The sequence below is a fragment of the Chelmon rostratus genome, chromosome 20, assembly GCF_017976325.1.
Source record: "Chelmon rostratus isolate fCheRos1 chromosome 20, fCheRos1.pri, whole genome shotgun sequence".
Taxonomy (NCBI): domain Eukaryota; kingdom Metazoa; phylum Chordata; class Actinopteri; order Chaetodontiformes; family Chaetodontidae; genus Chelmon; species Chelmon rostratus.
The window spans coordinates 19,819,182-19,843,527 of NC_055677.1; the positions used below are offsets into that span (position 1 = coordinate 19,819,182).

At 42.2% G+C, this 24,346-nt stretch overlaps 1 protein-coding gene across 1 annotated transcript; it reads right to left on the reverse strand.

The window, feature by feature from the left end:
- Positions 1-18,011: 18,011 nt before the first annotated feature.
- LOC121624072 (C-C chemokine receptor type 3-like) lies at positions 18,012-24,277 on the reverse strand. The gene is made up of 3 exons (XM_041961673.1): positions 24,207-24,277; positions 23,791-23,990; positions 18,012-19,998 (listed from the first exon to the last, which is right to left on the reverse strand). Exons 2-3 carry the CDS (start codon positions 23,961-23,963, stop codon positions 19,140-19,142), a joined length of 1,032 nt encoding a protein of 343 aa, XP_041817607.1. The 5' UTR covers positions 23,964-23,990; positions 24,207-24,277; the 3' UTR covers positions 18,012-19,139.
- Between the last annotated feature and the right edge of the window lie 69 nt (positions 24,278-24,346).

Below are 24,346 nucleotides of genomic sequence, written 5' to 3' on the forward strand. Positions count from 1 at the left end.
AGGATTTATTACAATAGACTAAATGTTTGACAGGGGAATTTTAATATCATTGAAACATTTACATATTGACAATTGAGAAATGATTTAATGTCAAACGGGGAAGGGAACACCCTTAAGCGACCACCCACTCCTGCTGAAGTGTTTCTGATAAAGATTATAGAAGAAAACATGGGAATAAGTGTGTGAAAGGGGACATGAAGTAACGAATAGCCCGCTATGGACAGAATTCAACTGGAAATTCAGTATGAGGTGTTGTGGAACTCCTTTCATTGTCTTAAAATATGACAGAGGTAAAACAAATGTGTGCTTGAGGGATTGTAAACAGTTGGGAATCATTATGGAAAAGAGATAAGCTTATTTGCTGCATATCCTTTCATTGGTGGCAAAAAGATCTTGGCTCAAACCACCCGTCATCAAAGGCAAGACGGTTTCTGTGCTGAATGGAAAAAAAAAAACAAAAAACTCTGTAACAGCTAAACCTCTGGGCTCCTGTAATGTCTGACTCTGGATTATCAGTGTGATAAAGTGCTGGACTAACTAAAATGTAAGGTTTCAGTTCAGTTCACTGTATGTGGATGCGTATGGTGCTGTGATTGTTGATCATTTTTATGTTTGCCAAGCTGTGAATGGCTATGAATAGTGAATAGTGTGAATTATTATTATTATTAATATTAGTAGTAGTAGTCTAGTGGGTTTTATTCTTCGTCTTATTTTACATTAATTTTCTGTCCCTGTTTTATATTCATTCTATGTCTTTTTTATGTGAAGCACTTGGAGCATGTGGTTTCTTTGTTGTAAGCACTTTGAGCTGCAATTCTTGTACGACACCTGAAGTTCATTAGTATTATTATTACTCTATTAATAGTTATTTTTCTTTGTTTTTTAAATTTCCTAACAAAGCAGCTGTGTATAATTCAAATGTGCATACGTATAAGATTCAAGATTTAAGATTCAAGAGTCTTTATTGTCATTGAACATGTCAATGAAATTTTCATTGCAACCCCCATGTTAGGAACAGATAGTAAGGAAGATAAGAAGACTAGAAAGAATAAAATTAAGATAACTACAATAAAATTAAATAAACAAGCAGTAAAAATATTTGTAAAAGCAATTAAAAATATAACAGAATGAAAATATACTAAGGCAATAAAATATACTAAACAATAAACAATAAAATATGGAAGTGAAATGTGCAAACAGAATAAAATATACAAGCAGAATAAAAAATACACAGTGAAATGTACCGACAGAATAAAATATACCAGTGGACAATAAAATATACCAATGAAAATGGAATGTGCCAATATAGTAAAAAAGAATATAACTTAGTTAAGTGTATGTGTGTACCTAAATGTTAAGTACACAGAAGGTGCAGGTGGAGGTGGAGGTGTAGGTGTAAAGTGCGGTGTGCAGTGGTTCACAGTTCTCACAGTCTCTCACTCCAGTGAGGGGCTGCTGGGGGTGATAGCTCTAACAGCTCTGGGGAAGAAGCTGTCCCTCAGTCTGTTAGTGGTGGTGTTCCTGTACCGCTTTCCTGATGGAAGCGGTACAAACAGTCTGTGGCCCGGATGGCTGGGGTCCGTGGCGATGGATCTCGCCCTCTTCCTGACCCGGCCTTCATATATAGAGTCTAGGTCAGGAAGGGGGCAGCCCACAATGCCCTGTGCAGTTTTAACCACCCGTGCCAGTTGTTTCCTCTCCTGTGCCGTGCAGCTGCCATACCACACTGTCACACTGAGGCAGAGGATGCTTTCAATTGTGGCCCTGTAGAAATTGACGAGCAACCGAGAGGAGAGTCCAGCCCATTTCAGTTTCCTGAGGAAGAAGAGCCTTTGTTGTGCCTTCTTCACCAGGCGGGAGGTGTTCATGGACCAGGAGAGGTCAGATGTGATGTGGAGGCCCAGGAACCTGATGTTGTCCACACGCTCCACCAATTCTCCGTCAATGAGGAGGGGGGCGTGATCCGTCTTCCTGGACCTCCTGAAGTCCACAATGACCTCCTTGGTCTTCCCTGTGTTCAGCACCAGGTTGTTGGCTGAACACCACTGGGTGAGCTGGTGTATCTCCTCTCTGTAGTGGGTCTCGTTGTTATCTGAGACCCACTACTGTAGTGTCGTCCGCAAACTTCACGACTGTGTTGGTGGGGTGTATGGCAGCACAGTCGTGAGTAAACATGGTGAAGAGGGCCGGGCTGAGCACACAACCCTGTGGCGTGCCCGTGCTGAGGACCAGAGGGGATGATGTGATGTTCCCTATTCTCACCACCTGAGGCCTGTTGGTGAGAAAGTCTCTGATCCAGTGGCACAGAGACGCAGGCAGACCCACTGCGTGTAGCTTCAGCGCCAGCTTGTCTGGGATGACGGTGTTAAAGGCTGAGCTAAAGTCTACAAATAGCATCCTGACGTGTTGGGCTGCTGCAGGTGGGTCAGGGCTGTGTGCAGGGTGATGGAGACAGCATCCTCTGTGGACCGATTCCCTCTGTAGGCGAACTGAAGTCTCTGATGTACCTGAGAATAATCCGCTCAAAGCACTTCATGATTACCGGGGTCAGAGCAACAGGCCGGTAGTCATTCAGGCAGGTGACGGATGTCTTCTTCGGCACCGGAATGATGGTGGAGGACTTGAGGCACTCAGGAACCATAGACAGCTGCAGGGACAGGTTGAAAATGTCCAGGAACACTCCTGCTAGCTGGTCAGCGCATGTCCTCAAAGTCTTGCCTGACACCTTATCCGGTCCTGCAGCTCTGCGGGTGTTGATCCTCCTCAGGGTGGATGTCACCTGGTGCTGCTGCAGGACGAGGGGCTGGTGCTGCTCCTCCAGCCGGGGGAGGTGTGTAGCTTCTCTGCTGCCTGATGTGTCGAAGCGGGCAAAGAAGCTGTTTAAGGTGTCAGGCAGGGTGGGGTCGTGGCTGGCGAGCTGAGTGTTAGGCTTGTAGTCTGTTGTGGTTCTGATGCCTCTCCACATGTTCTGGGGGTTGTTGTTCTTGAAGTGATCTTCAATTTTGTTTTTGTACTGGAGCTTGGCCTGCTTGATTCCTTTCTTCAGCTCTGCTCAAGCCCTGCTATAAGCCAGCCTGTCTCCAGATCTGTAGGCAGTATCTCCGGCTTTCAGCAGGGACCGCACTGTGCTGTCCAGCCATGGTTTCTGGTTGGGAAACACTGTGATGGTCTTGACTGGAAGGACAGCATCAGTGCAGAACTGAACATAGGATAATACAGATGATGTGTACTCCTCAAGGTCTGCCTCTTTTCTGAACACAGTCCAGTCTGTCCGCTCGAAGCAGTCCTGAAGTGCAGAGGAGGCCTCCTCAGTCCATATCTGTACTGTCCTGGTGGTCGGCTTTGTTCTGCAGGCCAGAGGCTTGTAGGCAGGAATGAGTTTAACTGAGATGTGGTCTGACATGCCCAGGTGTGGAGCTGCTACAGCCTTGTAAGCAGCAGGGATGTTGCAGTAAACTTGATCTAAAATGTTACTGTCTCTGGTAGGAAACTTTATGTACTTGTGAAATTTGGGAAACACCGCCTTCAGTTCAACGTGATTAAAGTCCCCCACCACAATCACGGCTGCCTCCGGGTTGTCGTTCATCTGCCAGCTGATCAGGCAGTACAGCTCCTCTAATGCTAACTTAGCATTAGCCCGCGGTGGGATGTAAGCGGCCACAATAACAATGGACAAGAGTTCTCTAACCAGCTTGAACGGTCGGCATTTCACCACCAGGTATTCCAAATCAGGAGAGCAGAACGTGCTGACGGTGCGTGTGGCTGTACACCAGGCATTGTGTACATACAGCGCCAAGCCTCTGCCTCTGCTCTTACCTGAAGCTGCAGTCCTGTCCGCCCGAAACAGAGAGCGCCCCGCTATCTCCACCGCTGCGTCCAGGATGTTGTCGTCACAGCTGTCCATCCGGCGAGAGACTATCCTTAGACGGACCTCGTCGATTTTGTTGGTGAGAGACCTGGCGTTGGTGAGGAAGAGACTGGGGAGAGCCGGTCTGTGAGGGTTAGCTTGTAGCCTAGCACGCACGCCGGCTCTCTTGCCACGCTTTTGTTTACGGTGCCTCCTCTGTTTCCTTGGCAGCAGTGGGGGGATGGTGGTGGGCTCTGCGGTCTGTAGCAGCTCCGGTGGAATAAAGTCCAGTTTAGGGCGTGTGTGAAGTCCGAACTGTACTCCAAAGTTCCACAGTTCAGACCTGCTGTACTGTGTCAGAGCATCCAAAAGAGTAGTGAACGTGGAAACAAGTAAAAACAAACAAACAAAAACGTAAACACGGGAGCTACGAGCCGCTGCGTCTGCACGCCCGCCATCTTGTATAAATTAACATTAAAAAAAAAATACATAGGACTTGAGAAAGTTCAGAAAGAGACTTCAGTTCTGCTGTTACACACTCTGCCCTTTCAAGGATGATGGTGGTGGTGGAGGTACTAGATGAATAGTTAACTTTTTGAGGCTGCTTGATAGTGCAGGTCACACAGCAGAATGTCATGATCTGCTGCTGTGTACACATTGAGCTAAAGATGCCCTTACCAATACCAAATACAGCAGGAGGACAAGCTAAACCGAGAACTGGACAAGCAAAGTCCTCACCCATCTACCGCCAAAACACAGAAGCCTTTTATTAATCCAGGAAACAATATTCTTGTGTTCTGAAGTGCCTAAACAGATTTATTCACCTGAAGAGGTGAGCCATATAGCAGCTTGAAGTACAATGGTATGGCCTCCCCCATATGGCTCCTGAATATGAATGCAGGGCTTTAATTGGAATGTGCTTCCTGTGAACAGCACCAAATGCGAGCAGCGCCCTTTCATTAAAGGCTTTGGTAGTCTCTATACTCTGGGGATGTTCAGCAGATAAAATGCTCACTGTCTGCCACACTGTAGATTTATCCCAGACAAATGTAACAGTGGAGTCAACGTTTTCTCAACCCCAGTATCCTGTTATATACGTCATAGTTACATGTTGACACATGTAGATATCAGTAAGCCGGTTCACATTTGGGTCACAGAGCATCAAGCACTATTCAGCAATCTGCAGGAAGCAGTTGTAGCTTCCGTACTGCTGCAACCACAGTTTCTGATGTGTCATTCTTATCAGCCATCCGCTGCTGTATTTTGGGGATGGAATCTCCCCCTCACATTTAAAAGATTAGGAGAGCTCTGAAAAAATGTCGATGTCTGCAAGCAGATAGCATCAGTTACGACAAGTGAAGCAACACATCTCTTTGGTCGTCTCTTATTGGTATTGCATTTACGTGTTTGTGAGCTAACTGTCCAATTCTCTTCACTGTGACTGTGCAGAATACAACCAGACTGTGATTCAGCCGACAGGTGGCACATCAGAAAACTAGATTTAGAAGCATTATGATGAAATATTATCATGATACATTTGGTCCAAACAGTGTTGGACCAAACAGTGTCGTTTTGTATCTGTGCAATTAGTTCTTCCATGCTGCATGCATCCTGCACAGTTTTACTTTCATTTATGTTTTGCTGAGGTTTGCATTGTAGATCACTGGAAGATGTGTTCATCACATGTCATCAAGTTAGAAATGTGGAACAAAATGCACAGCAGACATTCCCGTCCAGCGGGGTTCAGGGTCTGGGTCAAACAGGGAGTGAAAGTAATCAGACTTTGAGGACTCTGTGAACATTTGTTCACTTCATAATTTAAATTCCACTGTAGCTGCTTGCTCACCACAGTCAGCATCCAGAAGTGCCACAGAGCGACAGCCTGCATCAACCTGATGAGGTAGCATGAATAGGGTTGCTGTGGTGTTTAATACTTTACCAATCACATCATCAGCTCCATGGTAACCATTTCAGCTCCTGCTTTGCCTCTTCTGTTTGCCTGAGCTTCTGTTGTGCCTCCTTTCTTTTTTTTCAGGTTCCTCTGTCATCTGTTGTCTTACTTTCAGGCTTTCTTTGTTTTCTGCTGCATCCCTTCAAACTACTGAAAAGCAGTGTCTCAGAATGTGTTTTCTCAAAACCCGTGTCTATTGCAGTCTGCAACTGTTTTAGATATCTTACATTTCTGTGCTATCTAACCTTAGACCAAATAAGCTGTGCCTGCATCAGGCTCATTCCAGAAATATCAGTTTCCATCAGCAGCCATCACTTTTTTCCCCACATAAAACCTCTCCATTGTATAAATCATACACATCATTGGATGGCTGAATTATCCTGATGGCACTCAACCAGCAGACACTGACATGTAACTTGACCTCAATTTTCACTGTGCAGTTTATTATTTTATTGTATCCTGTCATAATATCTTGTGCTGTTCAGTGGGTGTGTAAGTGAACTACTCACTGAGGGCTTTTCAGTTTATACATTCTGTTAAAAGGGGAAAAACAGGGATTATAGAAAGCTCTAGTCACTGGTGTGTGTAGCTGTGCCATCAAGGATCACCTCCTGTCATATTCTACACTAAAGTAAAATGTTATTGTCAAAATATATTCTGAATAAAACTGGTAATCTTCTATCTAAATGTGAAAATGTGAGTCACAGAGAGTCAAATTGAGACTTCTTGCCCTGAGTTCCTCCCAAGTGTAAACCCACTGTGATCACTGATTAGTTTGAGCATGTTTTGAAGCCTTGACTCTGGCACGATGATCGTCCCCATTGTTGTTGTTTTTCGGAGCAGGAAACGACCATATTTGTATGAGAGGGTGGAGCTGGGGAAGATACTATCTTGATTATATCTGACTGAGAACCCGAGGACACACCATGGTAGAAATTTGTCAACCATAAGCTAACCATGCCCTAAAGCATACCTTGCTTTATCTTCTATTTTACTCTAAATGGGGCCATAATTTACAAAATGAACATCATGCTGTCTTGAAGAAGACGTGGAATTAGCGAGTGAGACCATAAACTCAGTAGGAAAATGTTTACTGGAGTAATGAAGTAAGGGAGAAGTCGGGTCATTTTCTCACAAGCTTACATACAATTGGCCAACAACTGGAGTCGCCCCCTACTGGCAGGTTGAAGACACTGCAGGAAGCTCCGTTCACTATTTGCTCATTTTATGTCCCAGGTTGTTGGGGCCTCAAGTAGCCTTAAAGGGACACCAAAAAAAACTGTCCTTACTTTTTCAGGTTTTAAAATCCTTTGAAGTCCCACTTCAATACAAATCAAGTTTTAACTGTGTTAACATGTCCACATGTTTTTTTTTGTTTTGTTTTGTTTTGTTTGTTTTTTTTAACACAAATCATGAGAGAAATAAGCAGTCAGCGCCATGACCAAGATTTTCCACCTTGGAACTTAAATGAACAAAGAACAGCCTCACAAACATGGATTCAGACAGCCATATGTCTCATACCTAAGGATCCAATCCCATCAACTTGTGGGGTGGGGCGACAATGAAATGAGAGGTATCAGAGGAGAAGCCAGCTGTAGCTACTACATTTATCCTGGAGACAGTGGGTACGAGCCAACATGTTGGTCAGCTGGTAAGTTTCTTGGGTTTTATCTGTTGACTGTGTCCAGCCAATCAGAAGTGTGCCAGATAATGTTAGTTCACATTAGGCTGACAAGTTATAAGGTGATTCGTGTCAAATGCTGACAGGACATGTGATAAGGCTCGGATGTGCTGACGGATAAACTTATGGAAAAGGTTACTCAAAGCAGTTTGTCAGATAGCTAAGCTGCTCAGCTAGCCAAGATAAGGTTTGTGTGTTTGATGAGTCCAGGTTGCAGGCGAGCGGTGGAGGGGTGGGTGGAGATAGTGATGGGGACTGTTTAGATCCATACATACAAAATAAAGGCAAAGCTGCAGAGTTACATGTAACCCAGGCTATAAAGTGACATTATCTTGTGAGGGTAAATGCTGAAACTGTGCTCCTAGCTTCATCAGTCGGTCAGGTTTTTTCCTGCGACATCATTAAATGACGTCCCATCCACATCCCACCATCCAGTGGAGAGCTTCCAGCTGGGTTTTCGTGAGAAGTTTCCAGAGATCCAGAGATTGTTTCCAGATCCCAGATCCGTAGATTCCCAGTGTGAGCTGGGTGGCGAGCCGCATCAAAACTACTGATACCGAACTCTGAGAGTGGAGAAGGATTCTTTCAGTCCCCCTTCCTCAAGGACTGTGTGGTACAGAACAAACATACACTGATACACTGATACACTTGACACGGATCCGAAGGAAAAAAAGGGCCCCAATGGTAACTTTGGGACACAAAGGGTTTTATTTTGCCGGCTTTATTATTTTAGTTTGTTATTTTTAATTGAATGCCTTGCAACCATCTGTTGTATTTTCATTGTTATTGGTTAATAATAATAACAAGTGGCCACACAAAAAACTCAAACCATTGCCTGTGACTTTTAATTTCACCAACAACAAGTGCTCTCAGTAGCTTATAGTCTTCAATTACTGGTCCATCTCTTAGCTTTGACTTACCTGTGCTCTGTTATAACATCGTAATAAGGGTTACATACATCTAAGTATGTAGTAAGGCATGAAGGGACTATTTTCATGGACTTAAGTTCTACCTGTGAAATTTTGATGAACAAAGGTGAGTTTTTAGGGATTTAAGTATTTCTGGGGCTTTCAATCAATGCCGTAGTAGTAGTATAGTTGCCATAATTGATGATATTCTGTTAAAATGGCACATGAATTGAACATGTTAAGACACTAAAAATGATTTTTGGCTACATCCTTTTAACAAAGTCATCATTTTGTGAAGGGAGCCATTTAGGTCCTTTAACCTTGTTTCATTTCTGTTCGGTCCAATTTGTGTTTCAGCCAATTTGTGTTGGTGCAGTGGAGTTGAAAAATTGCAAACTTGTCAGAAAATAGTATAGTTGCAATAGTTGAACCATCTTTGGCTAAGTCCTGCTAATTAATCTCATAAGATTTCATTCATTTGACTTTTTTTACACCACGTCTTGAAATCCTGTATTAACGGCTCTCAGTTGCAGTGTTTTCTGTGTTTACTCATCTATGACATGTCAAATATTGTCTTATTAAGTGAGACACTCACTTAAAAAGTGAGAAACACTTATGGCACTTCTTTCTGATATCCTCTGCCAAGTGTTGTTTAGCTAATAAATGAATGAACAGCACTGCTTTGACTGCAGTGTTTCTATGGAAACTGCACCTCTTCTCTTAGTAAAACACAACAATGGATGGAGTCAGGTGTGGACATGCTTCATTATGTCCCAGCCGGTTTGTTTTTTCATACAACTTTGATAGAATTTTTCCTTGCTACGTCTTATTGATGTTGAACAAGTATGGGTTTACTCTCGGGCCAGTGACGTGAAAGTAAACTAAACAATACTGGCTTATAGCATTTAGTTGTGTTACTGCACACAAAAACTGCTTCAGCTACCACTCACACTAGTCAAAAACAAGCTCTGGCTCGACATGTGTTATCATCATGGGGCTCTGGTAGCTCTGAGTCACTGGAGCTGCTTCATTATAATTAAGTGTTGATGCCATTTATTGCTTTCTGAAAATCAAAATTGACCCCGCTCCTTGCTCATTACCGTGTCTTTGTACTTGCGTGGCATTTAGCATCACTGTCCTGCAGGGCTTTTCTTCTTTCCCTCTCAGCTCCACCTCTTCTCTTTCTCTCGTTCCCTCTTTCCTCTGCGCTGTTCTCTTTTTTTTCTCTCTGAACTGCTCGGCCGCATGCACATGCGTGTAAATTTGAGAATCCATGTCTAATTATTAGCTGTATTTGACGAGATAATGAACATTTAAATTCATGGACAGGTTTTTGCGCTGGAATAAAAATACAAATGATAACGATGCATCAATCCTAATGATGTAAATCCCCATCAGTCTGAGACCTCTGTTGTGTTATAATGTAGCATATTGAGCTATAATGTGATTATATATAGCCAGCTATTTTGCCTGTTATGTGGTAAACAGGAATGCTCCAACAAGCTCCAAAGGCAATCCAATCATCTGCATTTATAACTGGCTTATTTCTAATGAGCCAGTAATACAAATGGACAATGCACTGACTCAATTAAAGTATAGGAAAAATAGATAAGTGCACTTAAATGAGCTGTAAACCCAGTTCTTTTTTTCACTTCTTGATGAGGAATATGGAATATAGTTCACACTGCATGTGGTCATGGTGTCATGTACTTGAAGATGCCGAAGAATGGTTTAGCTTTCAGCAAAGCAACATTAATGTGTTCGGTGAAGCTTGCGCTTGAGATACTGGTCTTCAGTCTGACCTCATGTGGCCTCTGATGACTGTCACTGTTGTGCAAGCTTCATGAAATATTCAACGCAGAGGTGACACACCTCTAGAACTCACATAGTGTCTCTTTCCAGCTCCCAGTCAGAAAGGATGCTCCGATAAAGTTAGAGAATCTGGTGAATGACACATTTGTAGAAATGTAGACACATACCGTTAAACAGCAAAAGCTTGAAACAACACATAACGAGCTCCACTTAAAGCAGAGGCTGTTGAACAGAGAAGGAGCACATTCTCTTTCAAATGAAAAGTTGAATTTATAATAATTGTTCCTTTCAGTGCCACTACAACCCTGTCGGTGCATCTGCCAGGACAGTTCTGTGGATATTCTGATAGATATCGCTGTGCAGCTGACATTACCGGGCTGTTTGCCGACTTGATGACTTCTCAGTGTTCAGCAGAAACACTGGAAAGCTTAAAAAGCCTTTGTCTTGTTTGTCGTTGTTGCTATACAGTTAATGTCTTTGAATCCTTCCTATTGAGCTCTGTAGATACACATGAAGAAGCTCGAGTGTTTCCTCTGGAGCAAACAGCAGCGGAGGCAAAAACGGAATTGTTTTGGTGTCTCGATTTTTATGAGGCTCTATAAAGGCAAGTGCTCTGTCTCTACAGTTTTATGCAAGTTTCAGTCAAGTGTTAAACATGTATCCTCCATATTCTATCAAACTCACTCATTAGAAAGAACAGAATTTCAAGGTAGGTCCCATAAAATAGAGGAGCGGGAAAATGGGACTATTTACTCCACTGAGCCAACAGAATAACTGGCAAGGCCTGAAATAAATTCTGAACAACATAAAGTGTTTTTCATTACATTTTCAAAGAGCACAAACGACGGCGTGCCTGGAGTTGGTGCACTGAGAGTAATAGTAAAGAAGTGGAGGAGTAAGTCAACAGAAAGATGACAAATGTTTCCTTCTGCAAGACCGACACAGCTGAGACAGAAGGTGACACTGTCGTTATTTACTCACTCAATGAATTTCAGATTGTGGTGTGATTTTATTGTGTTTCCAGTAATGATTTAGTGGATACAAAGAAGATTGAAAACTTTTTTTACAGGAGGTCTGTGTCCACTCTGTGATGGACTGCTGACGGTCAGCCAGATGAGACGAGGCCTGAGTCTAAATACCAAGCCTAACTGTGAATCATGGGTAAAGTCTGGTGAAGTCACATGGTGCTAACGTTCCTGGCTTCCCTCACAGGCGTCTCTTCCTCGCTGCCTCAGCTCATCCGCCAGGACATCCTCGCTCACTCCAGCGTTGGACAGCAAATATTCATGAGGCTCAGTCCTCAACTGTAAAATGTGTCGACACATTTAAAAGACCGAGTTTAAAACACCTGATATCTGCTCCAGCACCAGGGTGACTCAGAATGTGACCAGTTTTATTAATTATTGAGTTTTTTTATTTGATTTATTTGAAAGAACAGAGTAGACATCAGGGAGCAATAAAAACAGCTATTAATGTTCTTAATAAAATGTATCATTAGTCCACAGGTGCAGTAAGTCTGATGTGCTTTTCAGGCTCAGGCTCATTATGAGATAAATAATGAGGACAACCGCTGTGCCACTGTACCGGACTATAGCTGTGTATTTTCTTGAATGAACTTTGAAAGAAATTAAAGAAGACAGGACGAATAGAAAAGTCTTTTGGCTGATGGACAAAAAATGAATAAAGTTGCGGAGAGTGTTCGACAACATGGGATATTTATTTCAGTTTATGATCAAACATGAATAACATTAGAGTCACTGTTGACGCTGTTATTCCTGTTTGCACTGGCAGTTTGTCTGATCTGCAGTGTTATCAATCATGCAGTATTATCAACTTTACAGTAAGAGACTGTAATAAAAGAAAAAACTGACACATTTGATACGCATTGGCCCTTGTCTCCTCCTCATCCTCGTGAACCTCAATTTCTGGCTCACAGACCAACTGATTGTCTGAGTGCTACCGATATTCACCTGACAGTAGTGGAGGGAAACCTGCATCTATCTTCAGATCAGCAAGTGGTTCAGTTTCTTCCTACATACAGTGGGCCTGTGCAAGCACTATTTCAAATGCTAGTGGCTCAGCAGCCAGCTGTCTGCAGCAGAGTTATCACATCATGGTTGTTTCTGTAGCTTTAGCTGTCTTTTAGTCAGCTTTGTACCAGGATGTAACATGCTGCATATCACAGCTGAGCTGACGATGTTTTCAGTCAGCAGTCCATTCTAGGAAGCTTCATCAAAGATAACACTATATGGATTAATCTGATTAATCTATTCCCTGATCTGGAAGACCACAGTATTGTCCTTATGTCCTCCCTCTTCCAAAGATTCTGTGTGGATTTTATGGTAGTGAAGGTCTCAAAGGATAAACCATGTGTGTCTTACAAGACTGGGCAAAATAATTCTTTTTTTCTGTGCATGTGACGGAGCCTTGAAACGGAATGAAACGGCCTTGTTTCCTCTTTCTAATGTATTTGCTCTTGAAATGCAGACTTCAGCAGAGGTGGCCCACGAAATGGGACACAGCACAGCAGTGGGAAGGTTTTCCTTTCAACATAAGAGACAGCACAGAGATTACTGCAGCACAAATAAACAAATCTTGGCCATTCATTGCAGGCTGTGAGACTTCCAAAGCAGACAAAATCAAACCGCACTGCATGAATACCTCACTGATGTGCACCGATAGCTATCTGAGGCTAAGTGAATATAAATAAATAATAGAAAGAAATAGAAATGGAAATGAAAAAATGGTGGTGAATGTTGCTACAGTGCACTGAAATTAGGTCTTCTTCTGAAATGCCCACAGAGATTAATATAAAACAAATTATAATTGCATCAAACAACAAAACAGAACTGAAACATGGGAACACTTTGCAATTACAGTGATAGTATCAAAAGCCTTCAAATCGAAATATGTTATCAGTTGTCTTGTTTCTACGTATCCCACCGCTGAGATAACTGGATTTTGGATAAAGCACATGAGGCTAAATCAGAAAGCTCAGCTCTGAGTCTTTGTCATGGTTGTCTTAATGTACAGAAGACATGCAGCTGAGGAACTGGAGACTCTAAACTGCTTGTCAACTGGGTTAATAATATTAAGTCTATCTGTGATCAGCTGTAAGAGCTCTGTCGGGGACCATTCTGAGGATTTGCCTTGCTTTCCACACAGTGTAACACAGCCTCTGTGACTGGCGAGAGCCAGTTCGACCACAGGGGAAGCAGCACTGAGGTGATTTACAGCAGGTGCTACCAGGACACTGACTCCAGGGACGATGAAGACACGGCGGGGTCAGGAGGGAACAGGAGAGGCGCGAAGAGGGAGAGCAGCAAGAGGGAGGTCGGCATCAGTCAGCGCCCACCCCTGGAGGCCTGAGCAGGGGTTACAGCCAGGGGAGCCAAACCCGGCAGACCTGAAAACCACGACAGACTGCTGCAGTGACTCTCTGTGGCCTGTTGAGGTAAAAAGTTGCTGTGGTGTTATGAGACAGGGCGCAGGACTAGCTGGCTTCTTTCAGCCAGTGCCCCAAAGCAACAATCTGTTGTTACGACGAGACCCAAGGACGTCATGTGACGTTATTAACAAAAACGTCAGACTTTAGCGCGGGAGACAGATGTTCTGTCCTGTTTCATACAGTCGGAGTTGGTTTCCATGACCAGAATCGTCCCCTGACATGAGTTACTGTTTTCTGATAAGTGCAGCCTGGAGTAATAGCTGCAGCCCACTCCTCATCTCTGCTAGAGGCGTCAGGCTACATTCGTCTATTAGTGTTGGACGGAGCAAAAAACCTACAGCGTCTGTTTTCAGTGTCAAGCTTGACTTGTGGATGCTGCTGGATGAGAGGTCTTGCATGGCAGAAACTGAATAGGTGTCCATCTGCAGTATGTATCCAAGGAGATGGACAGTTGGAAAGGTAGATGGATATAAATGGAGGCTCAGATTGACTGAATTTATTTTCCACTGTAGAAACACTAAAGCACACATAATAAGCTCAGGGCTCTATAAGAAAGGCCAGAGGAGACCCGGGTCTGTTGGAGCACAGGGGGATGTCCTGAGGACTTTTTTGACTCTATGGAGAGGTCTGCCGGTGCATCTTGACTGACGTAACAGACAGGATAAGAAGGTCAGCTCTGTCCCTGGATGCCCCCTCCACCCAGTGGAGGCGGTAGGAAAATGGAGAACGTTTACCAGACCGTGCAGTAACAGCACGGGCAGCTCCATCTGCTTCACCCGCAGTGTGTGAAGGAGAGACACTGCAGATTTCCCCTCTGTGGATAATAAAGGATTATCTGATTTTATCGTATGGACCCATCATCTGAAGTGGTTGTGGGTTTATAATCCCTGCTGTTTCTCTGTACGGTCACTATGTTTCAGTCAAAATACGGTTGACTCATTGTCCAGTTCTGCCTCGTTATGTTCTTCTTTGTCTTTTTTACATGGTTTTAAATCCATCCACCTGTAATGTCAGATGATTGTAATTCTGCCCAAAGTTCATGGAAAAATTCTATCTGATGTCAATATTGGTATTTTTTCAAGTAATCATTTACTGTGTAACAAATCGTGCAAACTACTTATCACAACTTAATAAGGCCAAGTTTAATCTAGAGCTTTACAATTAGTCTAATTAGCAAATCCAAAAACCTGTAAAAATGGCTTCATAATGATATAAAACTAATTTAAAAGGAGGAGGGAGGCAGTAGTTACCTCTTTGGGGGTGGTGGTGAATGCAGAATAATGCTCTAGGGATGCTTTGATACACCGAACAAAGCATGGAGAAGTTTCTGAAAAGACAAGCAGACACTGATCCAACTCCAGCTGCCCCAAACGTTCCAGCAAGAAACACGATGAAGCTCATGTCCGACTGGTGATTATCACACCAACTCCAGCCAGGCGTCTGACCTGCAGCACGGTCTGCTGCATCCTCACATGACTGCAACTGATTGAACCATTTCTCTTTGCTCCTCCCGACTTGTTAAAAGACTACAGACTGCTGCTCTGATTAATTACCACAGAGACTGTATACTATGTGATCCACCAATCAGTCACTGTCACCCGACACATCTCATCTCTTGATTCATTTACTCGCTGGATGACATCATTAACATTTACCTCATTAAATCTACTGTCTGGCCTCTGCTCTTCCTCCCTGAAGCGTAGGGGTGTGAAAACAGAGCTTGAGGAATGCACGATTATGGGACATCTTGCAGATGCCCTGTGCAGTTTTAGGTTTAGGAATAGAGCATGTTTGGGTTAAAATAGACCAGTTCACAACATTAACCGCATGTTAGAGAGGCGAACTTACCCCATGTCTGTCTTTTTCCCCAGTTGCAAAGCTATGACATCATAAAAACGTGACTGGCCTGCTGTGATGATCATCCTGCAGCAACATTAACTGTGATGTCAGATTATACATTCATGAATAGAGGGATTTTGATGCATTTTACAGAATGAATAGAGGAGCTCAGCTTCTTCTCTGCTGCAGCTGCTGATTTTGTCACCTTTCTTCTGTTTAAAATGCAACAAACTACAATTTTTAAAAAAATGTAAAAAAGAAAATAGCAGAGTACACATTTGAATAATTGATTTTTTTAAAATGTTCACACAAAAAGTACTGCAGCATAAATATTACAGTGATGGGGACACAGCAAGATACCAAATCAAAAGACTATAAATTCTCACAGATACAGAGGAGTTAATGATTGGTCTCTTTCTTTCCTTCTCTCAAACTCTCTCTCACACACACACACACACACACACACACACACACACACACACACAGTGAGCAGTCAGAAGAAGCAGTACTGCAGACCCTAAAGCCATGTTATAAGTCAAGACAGGGTAGAGGGTGCATGTAGCTCTAATCCTCCAATTAATTCTCATTCCCCACAAGTGGAGGACCCCAGAGAGCTTCTTGACACTTCTATTAAAAAGTAAAAATGAAACACAGCATGAAGGTGAAGCAAGAGAGATCTCTTTCTTCTGCCCATCTCCATGGAGTGTAAAGTTTTGCAGCATTTTTGGCTAATGGTTAAATTTTCTTTCTTCTTTTCTCCCTTCCTCTTCTCATGTGGCGGAGGAGTCAGAGGGCGAGCTGCTGTTCAGAGCGATACATTACGTACAGCACCAGGAGAATAACAGATAGTGTGCAATTCAGTATGCCGTCAAAACTTGTGTCCTTCTCATTGGTAACACAACAGTACAGACACACGTTCAGGAAACACGCACAGAGAACATCACAAAATAGGAGGCGGAAACATTCACCTTGTCACCTTGTTCTAAGCTCTTCCTCAGACTGATGCAGGAAATCACATCTACTGATAACTGTAAAACCTGCTCCAGTATCAGCACATGGAGATGTCATGAAACCAAAGTCCTCCTGAAAGAGCAAAACTTAATCTGAATGAACTCTCAACTCACAGTGCAGCAAACAAATCCAAATCTACAGATGTCCAGTAGGTGACAAATAAAAGGAAAGACATCAATGAATAAGAGCAGAAAAACAAGTTACATGAAGATGCTTTCATACAGACCACAAGGGCTCACTGATGTATGAAAATGATGTGAAACATGTGCTTCAGCATCACCAGAGTGCAACAGCTAAGCACTTATATTGGGATTTTACTTATTTTTACTCATTTGTCCCCATCTGTGAATGAGGAAGGGCTCCACGCACGCACACATGACACACATCAAGACACACACAATGTCCAGCATGTTTCACATGACATGACATCTATAACTCCAGCTCTTCAACTATATGTACTGTGTGTGTGTGTGTGTGTGTGTGTGTATGTGTGTGTGTATGTGCTTCATATCATTAATCATATCAGTCACCTCCCTCCCTCGTCAGAGGCTGCAGTAACAGTGAGCTGGTAGCTTGTAGCTATCATGCAGGTCACACTCAATAGATGACCTGTACTTATTTTCAGTCACTCAAGCTACAGGTCTCTTTTTTCAGAGTGAATATATCGGATCATTCAGCAGTTGCCAGGCTAACACGACAACATTGGTGCGCTCTTTATCATTTAAACATATTACACACACACACACACACAGAGAAACACACACACCACACTGAATTTCTGTTGCACAAGACTGCGCTTCCTCTTTCCTCCTGTTTGCAAAGCACATTTCATCTGATAATCTTCAATGCAGTAATGTCAGACTCTTCTAACTTTTCCCTGGGCTTGACTTTACTCACAACATAGCAGAGAAAAATGGTGGGAAAGACATCTTATCTGAAAGCATTACTCTCTGCTGAAGCCCCGATTCATTCTTGACAGCTTGATTTTTTTTTTCCTCCCTCTCTCTCCCAGTGCGAAGAATGGCAGAAATGTAAGCCTGGTTTACAATTTATCACCAAGCAATGCTCAGGGTGAAATTTAGCAGTGCCGCAGAAGGAAGAATTAGCCACTGAGGCAGGAGGGCAGGAGGAAGCTTTGAAAATGAGCCCACACTTGGACCAAATTTAGAGAATGTAATGTAATAAATGATGAATAATGGTGTTTTCAACCATGGGTGGTAAGATGATAAGCTAACTTTTGATTACTCCTTAAATAGTTATATCTGCTATTTAATCTTAAAAATAAACAGCAGATCCATGATATGGAAAACACTCTTGGTTTTGTGGGGGGAAGCTGTCTAGTAATGCCACCAGGAGGTCTTGTCCTCTTCTAAATATGGGCATGAAAACATGCATTTGAACTCAAACCTTTAATCAGCGCTGTCTAAAAAAAAAAAATGTTCTCTGGAAACGAGTTCAAGGAATATAAAAAACAGAAACATGGAGCCTGCTGATTGAAAGATGTGATTTAATCAAACAGCTTAGATTCACACAGGCAAATGCAAGAGCAAGATCGAATAAAAAACAACCAGCCATGAAGCCTCTAACTGGCTTTTAACTGCTTCTTCACTGTTTTCTCTCCATGTAAAATGTGCTTAAATGAATGACTAAATGAATCATCGTATTACATTCTAATCAGCTGCCTTTTACCTCATTTAAAGAATATGGTTGATTCTAATAACATGTTTAAAAAGTAACAACATGACATTAAAACATGGACAAAATCTAAACAAATATAGTAACGAGCATCCATTAGCAGGCTGTAGCCATGTGGAAAATGACTGGATAATGAGTGTGCACACTTGAGTCACTGCTTTGGGGAAGCACACTATATTAGGACAGCATATAGATGATACTCTACTGTCAGCTGTCCAGCAGAGTCAGTTGCCCACAGTTAATCCTGCTCTAATTGTTCTTTTTTTTTTTAGTTATATGTATGATAAGTTATATTTAAAGATGAACAGCAGGTGGTTCAAAGCAGAGATGGCTTGAAAAAGAAGCAGATACTTGGTCTTTGTACAACTTCCTTCATGTGGCCTTTATAATGAGTAATCTCTACCCTCAGTGGAAACTTGTAGGCAAGTTGACCAGTTAGAGTTCTCCATGTGGTGTGGTCGTGCCAGACCTATAAATCCACCTTGACTTTAATACTGATAGGTCCCTACTTACATTCATATTAAACAAACATCCTTGATTCTTTAAAAGGCAATAAAATTGTATATACAGAGTGCTGTGTTTATTCTGTAGGAAACCATCTCTTCTGGCAGCTCAGCTAAACGTACCTCTAAATGTGCAATGGTGACAAAGTAAGAGGTGACAGTAGCTTCAATCTGGACTAGATTCTGACTTTCATGTCCTCAGAGGCTCGAGATGGCTGAAATTAGCAACACAGCTAAATAAAGTGTGGATATCGATTGGTGACAGATACACATACTGTGTGTTCCTTGATAGGATTGAGGTGAAACTGTACCTCTTCTTGTATTTCACTGCTCTCCACATTTACAGTCAGAGAACACACACTCTTACTGCATTGCTTCAGCTGTTTTTAAACCCATGGTTTGTTGAACGCATGGCAGTCCTGGCAAACACAGGGCTTCCCCTTCCTAAAGATGATTTGATGTCGTTTTTGTGGACACGTTGGTGCCACTGCGTTGACTGACAGAAACATATCTCTCTAACCCTGGGAAACATTTCACCAGCATCTGTCTGAAATAGTTCTGAAACTTTCGGCCAACGAACGTGTAAAAGATGGGACTGATGCAAAAGTAAATGTAGGCGAGGTTACGAGTGACATGAAGGGCATAACCCCATTTCTGCACTTCCTCACAGGTTGTGGCTTTGTCGTGCATTAGGAGGACAATGTTGAATGGGGTCCAGCACACAAAAAACAGAAGCACAATAATGAATATCAGTCTGACTGTCTTGAACTTGGTGACTATCTTGGATGATATGACAGTGATAGCGATCCTAACGTAGCAGTAGATAATAACAACCAGAGGCAAGAGTAAGAAAAGAAAAATCTGCAGGTAAAATCCAGATGCTCTCAGCCGCTCCAAATGAAAAGAAGGCAAGTTGCCAGGATAGTCATCACAGTATGTTTTGTTGTCAATATAATGATAAAAAGTGGTGTGGAGAATCATCGGCTTGATGCACGCCAAGCCGCTGACCAGCCACACCACAGCGCAGGAGATTACCGCATAGCTTCGATTCCTCACTCGTGAGGCGCCCAAGGAGTACACGACTGCAAGGTGTCGGTCGAAAGTCAGAAGAGTCAGGAAGAGGACAGAACTGTAGAAGCCCAGGTAGTAGACGCTTCCAAAAATCTTACACATGACCGTGCCGAAGATCCAGTTGGAGAGCTGCAAGTAGACCCCCATGAAGGGAAGGCTGCTCATGAAGATCATGGAGGACACCACCAGGTTCAGCAGCAAGATGTTGGTCACAGTGGTCAGCTTCTCAAACCTATGCCATGGCCATTCGAACAGGCGGACGGAGAGAAAAACAAACATGCTTAAATGTCACACAAGCATTTTGAACGGTGAGGACAGGAGCAAAGGAGGACGTCAGGTGACGTTGTTATAGAGCAAGCCCACAGAGGGTAGAGGTCAGGGGTGGATGGATGGATCAACGAAACTTCCGACCTTAACATGGGAGAATGCTGTTTGTTTCTGGAGTCTAACCAACATTTTTAAGCAAGACCACAATCATTCACTAACATTCAATACGTGTTTAGTATTTAACCATTTCAACAACAGTTCACTAACCTTAACAAAGTAGCAGTAGCAGTTTAAGTTACAGTTGGACAGAACAAGCAACAGGCCAAAGGACAAAGGCAGACTTTCATTGTACTGGAACGTTATCCCCACATTGTTAACATTGAGGAATGTTTGTAGTTTGCTTAGCTTTAGGCACAAAAGCTACCTTGTTAGGCTTCGGAAAAGATCCTGGGTTAAAATACTGCTACCTGTGGGTTAGGGTTAGTCCTAACAGTCCTTAAACTTTGCCCTGAACTTGATACAAGCCCTGAAATGTAGTAAGATCAGAAATATATAAAACATATTAGCGGTAAAACAAGTTACAAGTTTACCATTGACTTTCAGCATCACAGGAGACATGAACTGTGGTCTCCTGGATGAAAGTCCTGTGTTTGTTTGCTCCATCCGTCCACCCCACCCACCTCCACATGCAGGCTTTGCTCTTTATACTACATCACCTGACTTTCTCCTTTGTTCGAGGATGTGCTGGTTTTATTCCAAACCATGATCTTTCCCTGAACCAAACCATCTCAACCTAACCTTCATGCTGATTGAAAAAGCAGCGCTGATGCAGTGTTGATTTTTGTTGGCTGGCTTTTTAGAAGCGGAAAAATGTCATTTAAAACTTACTTTGTGGGTGCAGAAAATGAGGCAAGTCTAGAGTTTTCCATTGTAATTTCTGCCATACAAATTAGTCTTAACTTTCCTTGAGCTCTCACCCTGTCAACATGCACATGACATAGCATCGCTTATAGCAACCTTCTATAATGTACCGCATTGTAAACACTCCTTTCAGGCCCATGCAGTGAGAGTTTGCTGAGTTCATCTCTCACACTGACTTTTGTGTCCATGAAGACCAAAGATATTTTCATGTTTGCTTTCTCTCAGAGGTCGGGAGCAGAAGAGTTGGAGAGTCGGTAGACAATGACAGAGCCGAGGTCACTGTAAGGGGGTACAAGGACAGGAAGCTTACCGACTGCATTGGTACTGTATTCTTCTCTGTGTGGGTACATGGATGGAAAGCTCTTAATGTGACTTCATCATTCAAACAATATCAAAGGTAAATTCTGAACAGTATTATAGGAAATAAACCTGTGTCCACAAGTCTGCCCTGTCATTTCATTAATGGCAATAATAAGATTACGAAGAAACATTAATGATTTTTTATTTTCTGTATATTCTATTAAAAAAGCATAATGTTGGGCAAATTGTTGCAGTCAACATCAAGTGATAGTGATGGGATCAAAATGACTATAGAGAAAAAGACTGTTGACTGTCTAATAACAACACACCAGGGCCCTTGCATTTGATCTTTCCAAAGTGCTTGAAACTCTGTCCGATGCTTATGCTGACAAGAATAAATTGTTGAGTGATGGTCAGTATGGCTTTTTGATAAACTCATGTACAGCTTTAGCATTAAGGAAAGTAATGGAAGACAATGGAAAGTAAGAAATACACAGTAGAGGTATTTCTTGATTTTGAAAAAGCAGTTGATACTATAGATCATCTTAATTGCTAAATTGCATGGTATGGTAAGAGAGGCATATTTTAAAAGCAGCTATTTAGATAACAGACACCAATATGTAAAGTTTGCTGGTAATATATCTGAGTTTATCAAGACTGAATGTGGAGAGTCCCTCAGTTTTTAGTTTGTATGGCAATGACATACAGAATATGAAAGATATTGTTTGTGTTGTTTGCAGATGACACTGTTTTTTGTTGTTTGTTTTTTACTTCAGGAGATGAATTAAAAGCTTTAGCAGAAAACATGATCAATGAAATGCTGGTTTGATGAAAGTAAGTCATCCTTAAATTTGAACTAAGTTTATGGTTTTTGCTAATTAAAAAAATATTTAAAAAAGTGTCTCTTTGTATAGATGGAGTTGATATATTGAGTACTTGAGTTTAGCTGTTGGGTGTGACAATAGGTGAGAAACTGACATGTAACTCTCTCTTATAGCACATGTAAAAACAAAGATGTCAGAGAAAACTTCTGCTTTGAACAAAGCAAAGTATGTGTATATACTCATATATGTATTACAAAGCAATGAGAGTTCTGTGCTCTTCACACTTATTTTGCTGTATGTTAGCTACTGTGTGGAAGTGCGAGGCAACACGTGCATGAGCAACATAAAGCCATTGTTGATATCACAGAAAAGAGCAGTAAGAATTATCCATAAATTAGCTTGAAGAGAGCACACCAGGCCAGACTTTATTAAGTCAGGCCTATTGAAGCTTAATGATGCGGCTGAGTTACACATATTAATAGTTATGCACAGGGCAAAAAAGAACAGTATTACCAGGAGATTTTTGTTCTTTTAAGGACGAGGACCATAGAAGGAAATTCAATTTTAAGCCTCAGCATGCACAGACTACTTTTAAAGCAGATGTGTACTTCAGTAGCTGGCACCACGCTGTGGAAGGCTCTGCAGGGTGATTTTCAAAAAGGATCGTATAAATATCTTTCACTTCAAGAAAATGTGTAAAGAAAGAATAACTAGGCAAGCTAAAGTTGTCAGGTAGTGGGTTCCTGAGGTGATGGTGAATTACTGTGTATGGCTTTTGATTCATTTTTAGTATTGTATTGGTATTGGTCCACAGGTGAAGCTTGTCATAGCAGTGATCTGTCCATCCTGCCTCCCAAATGCTGGATTACAATATTCTTTAGATTCTTCTGGCTGGAGGAGGCAATACAAATAAAAACCTCCACTTTAGCAGCTAATGTCCTGCAATAAATCCTACCTTCATGAAGGTTATTGTGCTCAGTTGTGCTGAAAATTAGCTTATTAAATTTTCTACTCATTTTGAGGATGTAATTTGTTGTGCTGGAGAATTGCACGGCATTATTACATTGTGTTTCTGATATTTTGTCCAGCCCATTTATTACCAGTGAGGGGAAACAACATATGGTGCTAAAATGGGGCTTTAAGTTGCATTAAAAATAAAGAATCGTAAAAACATCTGAAATCAAGAATTATTGTTCTCATTTCATTTAAGTATAATTATTTAGGATATTCATGATCATCAAGCATCAAAGCATTTTTTCAGTAATAGCCTTCAGACGTCTGTGACAGTGTCTTTACATTCTGTCACTACCTCTAATTACTACTTCACTTAAAAAGCACTTTAGCTGACACAGAAAATATTATGTATTTGTCCTTGGGGTTAGCGCTGACCACAACTGTTCAATAAACATCTCTCGACAAAACATTCTTCATTTTTCAGCAGCGGCTCATTTTGAGTTCTTGCACAGGAGTAAATTAATGTCGGCAGAGCGAGCTACAGTGAGGTAATGCTGTAACTTCTAAATAAATAAATGGTTTAAAACAAAACAACCCACTGAAAGAACTGTTCAAATGAGCACCACACTTACACTTAGTACTCCAAACTGCTTTACAGTGCAAAACCAAAACTTTGTATCCAATCCTGCTGAAATGGCTTCTGCAGCACGTGCTGTGCTGCTTTCATTTAACATGAGGGCTTTTGTTGAACCACTCACCGATGGATGATGACCAGAACCAACCCGTTGCCAAAGAGACTGAAGAGAAACATAAAGTAGAAGAGGATGGATAGATGAGCTCCCAGGTTGTTGTCACTGTCCCTATTACATGGTGTGACGGGCGTGTACGGCTCGTCGCTGTAGTCACTGTAGTCATATGTTGTAGTTTCCATCTTTATCTCGAGTGTTAGCAGGCAAATCTGTCAGAAACAGACATGCAGTCAGTATGAATTTCAAGTTATTAAATGATCAATCCATAGAAATGCTTTAAGGTATACAGCAGCTATTAAATTCTGCACATGAGCCCATGCAGATCTGATTTGCTTCATGCCTTTAATTGAGAGCCTTGCAGGAGCCCAGGAAGCAGAAGCAGATGTTTGTGGGGATCAGGATGATGCTGAGCTGAGCTGACTTACCGCCTGGCCGGCAGAGAGGCTTCTGCTTGCTGTCTGACGATAAAGGCCACAGCTGTCTGACTCACAGTGAGTTCAAGTCACTCCATGATAAGTCAGCCAGCTAGGGGAAGGAAGCACCGCAGAGGAGGGGGTGTGTCGGT

Bases quoted from the DNA above. Each gene is read 5' to 3' on its own strand.
- LOC121624072 (XM_041961673.1), bottom strand. From the start codon at position 23,963: ATGGAAACTACAACATATGACTACAGTGACTACAGCGACGAGCCGTAC. The intron at 19,999-23,790 runs GTGAGTGGTTCA...GCCATGGCATAG, and splicing joins GTTCTGGTCATCATCCATCG to GTTTGAGAAGCTGACCACTG.